We start from the raw sequence: 6,615 nt of genomic DNA, 5'->3' as shown, positions 1-6,615 counted from the left end.
TCCACCTCACCTGAAAGGCAGGGAGATAGGGCTGTGGTATGCGAAATGGGGAGGCATCAAGAGAAACGAGGCAGAAAGAAATTCGGTGAGCTGCTAAAATTGATGATGGTGGTCATGATGATGGTGATGGTGATGATGGTGATGATGGTGATGATGATGTTAGTAGGGTTACATGATCCTCACCCTCACACTATTATTGAAATGGACAAAGGTGATGTCCAGTTTGTAGACAACTCACACTCATAGTGTGTCTTCAGAGGTCAAGGGTATTACCAGGGAGTCTGACCCCCCACCCCCCTACCCCTACTAGGGAGGCTTTGACTGCATCCATCCTAATGCATTTGCATTATCAAGCATATTATCGGTCATCATTATTGGCTACCTAGTGTACCTGCTGCCCACATCAGATTCAAACCCCTGGTCCAAGACTGGACCAGCTCCTCCGTACTCGATGGCAATGGTCAAAGCCCAGTCTATGCCAAGAGCCCTTCGAGCCTTAAGTACGGCTCGGCTCGACCCGACCCGCCATCCATCAAGATCCATGGAAGATGAGTGTCCAGGCTTGTTTCTGTCCTGCCCCGAAGTGGTGGAAGGAACTTGACCTGGGCGTCCGAACAGCAGAGTCCAACGCTCGCTGTCTTCAGACCCAGACCCATACCAAAGGCTGACGCTTGGCATTTGATATGGTGCCTTTCTATGGAGATGATACGGATAAGTTGTGTGTGCACAATTGTCCACTCTATTCAGCAATAAAAGGCATCTTAAATAGCCAAGTTCACCTAATAAGAGGGCGTCTGGATACTTTTGGACATATAGTGTGTACTGGCATCTTTTCATTTATCATTAGTTCATAATGTGCAACCCAGGCTCGACCCGCCATCCATTAAGATCCATGGAAGACGAGCGTCCAGGCTTGTTTCTGTCCTGCCCCGAAGTGGTGGAAGGAACTTGACCTGGGCGTCCGAACAGCAGAGTCCAACGCTCGCTGTCTTCAGACCCAGACTGAAGACCCTCCTCCTCCAACAGTACTTAGAGGCAGAGTGTAGAGTGTGTAGAGTACTGTGTCTCCATACTGACCTCTGTATTTAGAAGTATCTACACCTAGAGGGATCTTTTAGATCCTAGCCTCTACAAACTAGCTCAGTGAAGCCCTTTTGTGAGTCGCTCTGGAGAAGAGCATCTGCTGAATTCCTTAAATGTTAGTCAGTGGTCAGATACTGATATTTTTGAGGGGGCTCCATACCAAAGGCTGACGCTTGGCATTTGATATGGTGCTTTTCTATGGAGATGATACGGATAAGTTGTGTGTGCACAATTGTCCACTCTATTCAGCAATAAAAGACATCTTAAATAGCCAAGTTCACCTAATAAGAGGGCGTCTGGATACTTTTGGACATATAGTGTGTACTGGCATTCTTACTAATTTATCATTAGTTCATAATGTGCAACCCAGGGCTGGGCAATATGACAATATTTTCTATGGTATTGTGATACACAGTATGCTTTCTGAGCATATCGAGGGTATTGGTAGTGCTTAAAGAACACTGATCAGCTGCAGGTTTCTTAACCAACAGTGTAATTAGACTGGCTTAATTAGACGAAGAGCAGCAGATGCTGTGCTCATTACGGGAGAGTATCTGAATAGTGGTTTATCTGTGTATCTGTGGCTAATGATGTAGTCTGTGGTTACATGTATGGTGATAAATATTGTGTATTGTGAAAATGTCTTTAAATATGGTGATTTTTTCAGTATTTTTACCATATCGCCCAGCCCTAGTACAGCCCTCCAAATGCATGTACATAGTGTTAATTAGTGTCCAGCTGAATAATGCATGTCACTGTATGTTGAATAATAATGTTATGAAAAGCAGACTCTGTTTATTACCACCTTAATTACTGCCAGCTGACCGGTCTTTCTGTTTGCAGAGGGCTGTAGTTCAGATGGACGAGTCCAGAGAGCAGCACATCACGCAGCTGCTGAATTCAGTCCAGAGAGGACCTCCTCAGGAAGCGCACCCCTCTGCTTTTCAATACCAGCAAGTGAAGCAGGAGCCCAGTGGGCACAGGTGAGCCTCATACCAGCTTCCCTTCTTCAAATGACTGTTCACCAGCTTGTAGGGGAATATAGCTGGAACTAATCCTGTGCATTGTGGTGGTAACAGCCTCCAGTGACTGCAGGTTTAAGTAACTTGCTTTTGATTATTGATTTATTGCAAATCACTAATATTCCCACATGTGAGCTTAACTGGTTGATTGTGCTCAAGCCGGGGTTACACTACCCAGATTGTCAGGCCTATAGAGTCTGTGCTGGTTGGGTCTCGCGAGAGTCAACAGTTGGAGAGAGGGTTGAGTAGTGTGGGGGCGCAGACTCTGATTTTTGGCCTCCCAATAGCATTTCAGACCAGGTGGAGTATATCAAAGATAGTTTGACCTGACTAGTAGTGTATACTGGTCTAGTACTGTATACTGGTATAGTACTGTATACTGGTCAGTGACTCAATCTGAATGGGTCCTATCTATAGCCAATGAAAAGTAAGCGTGAAAAGTGCCGTTTTCAGGCAGTTTCTTATCTTAATTTTGCCTTCCGCCTTAAATGATGCAGCAGCTCCAGGCTGTTTTGATACCCGGGCTCGGCAAGCTGTCACTGTTGGTGCCTTGAGCAAGGCCCTTCACCCTCTCTGCTCCCTGGGCGCTGGAGTTGGCTGCCCACCGCTCTGGGTGGGTGTTTGCTCACTGCCCCTAGTTTACTAGTGTGTGTGTGTGTGTTCACTACCACAGATGGGTAAAATGTGGAGGATACGTTTCGCTGTACAGTGACAAATACGTGCACCTAAAGCTATATTCTGGCGCTAGTACATGTCCGATACTGCAGCACCATTTAAGGTATTTAGGGAAATGTCCGCTATGTGCTGCTCACCTCCAGCAGTCTGTACAGACTAGGGTTGCAATATTCTGCGAATTTTTAAAGTTGGGTCATTTGCCATGGGAATAAATGGGTAATTGTGGGAATTAACAGGAATTGATGGGAATAAAATGGGAAGAATCAAAGCTAAAGGTGAGAAACTTGCATATAGTTGGTAAAAATATACTTAATTAACTGTTTATTCCTATGGTAAATGTATGTGTTGTTATGCCTTCATGTCTGCTGTTGACAAACATTGGTGATAGTGTATGATATAGTTCCTTTAAATTATCCTTTAGATGATTTCCTATTCATTTTGACTTCCCATAATTTCTAAAAGTTCCCAAAATGTCCATGGAAAGTTTACATTTTGAAATATTTCCAAAGTTCTTGTGGAAAGATACCGTAAATTTACAGGACATTTTTCCAACCCTGATAGAGACCATGCTAACCCACAACCCACAACCTCACCTAAAGGCGTTTCCACATTTCTTTCCTTTTGGGTCCGTGGCGCAAATGGTGGCATGAGTCTGCGTCTCTTAGGTAATGCAAAGCATGCGCTTCGGTCCAGCAACAGGTTGAAGTCGTGTAGTGGATGATCCCTGGTCGTTTAGTGTGTGTGATGGACATTTCTGTAAAATCAGCAAAAGTGGGGAAGTGTGAGATACCCAGTCTTTCATAATCTGCTTTGTCTGTTGTGTATCCAAGGGAGGGAGTGTGGGCCGCAGGTAGATGGGAGATCGGTAAATCTCATGTCTGTACAGAAAGCTGCTCATGTTATTTGTGTACGTTTAAGAGCACCCTTAGACCACTGTGTCCGTCAAGACTCTGCTTTCAGACAAAGGAATCAGCCTGAGCCTCCACAGACGCCACTGTGGGTCAATCAGAAGTAGGATAGCATTGTCATAACAGGAAAAGAACGCCATGTTTGAGCGTTGAAGTTGACAACCAGCTAATATTTGCCTGGAATTGATGTAAAACATAGATTTGAGTACAGCTTACATCTCAAGCGGCAATCTTAGGGGTCCAAGCACTGTTCGCCTTGAAGTCAGGGGAGCACAAATGATGGTCCCTTTAAAAATATATATATATATATAATTTTCATTATTTTTTTAAATAACCTTATTTATAATATTTAGAATTTTGAACATTTTGTACTTGAACTCAACAAAACGAGAGAGCACTAGAAGTATAATGTTATATAATGTACGTACTATATTATATATTATACTATACTAATACTATATATTATATATTTTATTATTATTATTATTAATAAATATGAATAAAAAAAGGATACCTTTTTTACAGCACGTTATTACTTTTAGTTTTTTTTTTTTTTGTATTTTTATTCTTATTATTTTATTATTGTTTCTTGTCATACTTGTGTCTCACCGAGTAAAAGTGCTTGTAAAACTCAGGATTGGCTCCAGAACTTGTCACCTTTTTCGTTTGAACGCCTGTGTGTTATCTCTCTCTCTGGTCATAAATGCCATAATGATGGCCCTGGCTATCACTTTTACCCTCAGCTACTTTGATGGGGACGATCCTCCAGAACAGCAGCAGCAGCAGATGGTGAAAGTGGCAAAAATCGAGCCAAAGGAGGAGGTGAGGGTGAGGGTGAAAGTGAAGGAGGGACCGAACGACAGAGATCTGGAATACTTGTTTCAAGATGTGGTTCAGAAGCCTGTACTGGATGCTGAGCTGAAGAGTGATTTGCAGACTAAAAGAGAGAATCCTAAATACCTGGAAATGCTGGTGAGAGAGAGACTTTGCATTATTTCTTTTATTAATAGACATTTTTTGGGAGTTGTATGCCTGATCACAGCACTTGTCATATTTTGCTTTCCAGAAATTCAGAGAGAAGCTGCCCTCTTACAGCATGAGGGAGGTAAAGTACACAACGTCACTTGCATGCGACCTCTTGTTTTTAGTCACTTTTCAAGCAGTAGCATCTGAACCTAGCAGTCTCCACATTTATTATTAGGTCTAAAGAAAAGGCTGATCTCGAATCAGGCTTATGAGTGATTTTATAACAAGCAAGCTACAGAAGTACACAGTAGAGCAAAGCGGGTGTTTAGGTGTTTCTCTCCAGGTTCTTGGTTTGGCTTGGCCTAGGCATGTGTCTATTCTACAACGCAGGACGAGTAACAGGGATCTACTGTAGACTATACATACTGCCGTTAAACAAGGCCGCATAGTGAAGCACCGCATAGTAAAGGTCAGTACACGGCTGTGCACCCAGCGGTTAATATACGTCACAGTGTTTGTGTCCTGTGTGACTGCAGGAGCTGGTGGATCTGATAGAAGCGAATCGTGTGGTGGTGGTCAGCGGGGAAACTGGCTGTGGCAAAACCACGCAGGTCACACAGTTTATCCTGGACAACTACATCGAGCGTGGAGTGGGCTCCCTCTGCAGGGTGGTGTGTACGCAGCCACGACGCATCAGCGCCATATCGGTGAGTATAGTTGGCCAGCCAGGTCATGTGGGTTTGTTGGTTCATATGTCATATAAAGGTGGTCTAGTAAATGTACTAGATTGCCAGATATTTTTTTAGGGATGCACCAATTCATCCTTTTCAGTTCTGATACAGCTACGTGAACTTTGCGTATCGGCCGATACCGGATTCCGATCCGATACCATTATTATATTACTAAACCATATACCTGACCATCTGGGAGAGACTTAAGGCATCAGGATTGACGTAATCATTACTTTACAAACTTTGTAAAAAACTATGTCAAACTATGACAAATGAAAAACAAATATAAATGAGCCTAATTTCTGTTTTTATTGGTCATTAAAATTAATAATAGTCTGTGCTCAGGACTTTTCTTCTGAAATTCGAAGTCTGTGAGACTAAAGAGGAGCTAGCACCTCCTCCCTTCTCGGTTCTCCTTATATAGAAGACGAGCTGGATTGCTCACTGTTAGTTGATGACAAGCCAAGGGCACCGTGCTGGTTAGAAAAGGGGAGTGATATGCGTATGATGTCTGTAGGTTACTCTGATCCTAGATTATGAAGCCTAGAATACCAGCGGTGCGAGAATCGATTTCGTGAATGGATCAGTCCTTTGGATCAGACTAATTATCCAATACTCTAATTTTGTTAGTATCGGGACCAATATCCGATCCTCGTATCAGTGAAATCCTTAATATTTTAAAGTTAAGTTTAAGAGTTGTAGGCTCTTTATGTGAGCTGTGTAACTTTTTATTGTAGGCCGAAACTGATTAGGCAGTATTATTGAAATTTAGGACATTGCAAATATAATTATAAACATTTAATTAATTAATCAAATTTTTATGGTTGCATTTAAATTAGAAATAGAGTATGAAAGCAGTAAACGCTAGGGTAACATGTAATACATGAGTGATAATTGACTGTTATTAGTGTCTGAGATAGCTGAGATATTTCTCAGGGCCAGAATATTACAATCATTATTCACCAGTTTGTAGAATTAACCTCCTGGTTTTATGTGTTTGATAAAATAAAAAAAAAAGATGAGTGTGTATATATTGTAACAAATTAAGTATTTAAAATGTGTGTGTGTGTTTGTAGGTGGCTGAGAGGGTTGCAGCAGAGAGGGCAGAGACTGTCGGAGAGGGGAAGTCCTGCGGGTATCAGATCCGTCTGCAGAGGTGAGTGTGTAGGCGTGGCTCATGGGTCAGTGGTCACCAGAGCTTTGCTGGTTTAAGTCCCCGCTGTTACCCAG

General features: G+C 42.5%; 1 protein-coding gene across 1 annotated transcript in view; it reads left to right on the top strand.

Annotated features, from left to right (window-relative positions):
- Nucleotides 1–7: 7 nt before the first annotated feature.
- The window catches only part of dhx36 (DEAH (Asp-Glu-Ala-His) box polypeptide 36), a 59,182-nt gene continuing 52,574 nt past the window's right edge, over nucleotides 8–6,615 (top strand). Inside the window, exons 1-6 of the mRNA XM_072695364.1 lie at nucleotides 8–85; nucleotides 1,927–2,066; nucleotides 4,432–4,660; nucleotides 4,755–4,793; nucleotides 5,191–5,361; nucleotides 6,462–6,541. Coding sequence (XP_072551465.1) covers nucleotides 1,942–2,066; nucleotides 4,432–4,660; nucleotides 4,755–4,793; nucleotides 5,191–5,361; nucleotides 6,462–6,541 — 644 coding nt within the window. The 5' untranslated portion in view covers nucleotides 8–85; nucleotides 1,927–1,941. The remainder of the gene's footprint in view (nucleotides 86–1,926; nucleotides 2,067–4,431; nucleotides 4,661–4,754; nucleotides 4,794–5,190; nucleotides 5,362–6,461; nucleotides 6,542–6,615) is intronic.

This window comes from Salminus brasiliensis, chromosome 13, assembly GCF_030463535.1.
Source record: "Salminus brasiliensis chromosome 13, fSalBra1.hap2, whole genome shotgun sequence".
Lineage (NCBI taxonomy): Eukaryota > Metazoa > Chordata > Actinopteri > Characiformes > Bryconidae > Salminus > Salminus brasiliensis.
Note: the sequence above shows the minus strand (reverse complement) of the source record. Positions and strands in the feature narration are given on the sequence as shown.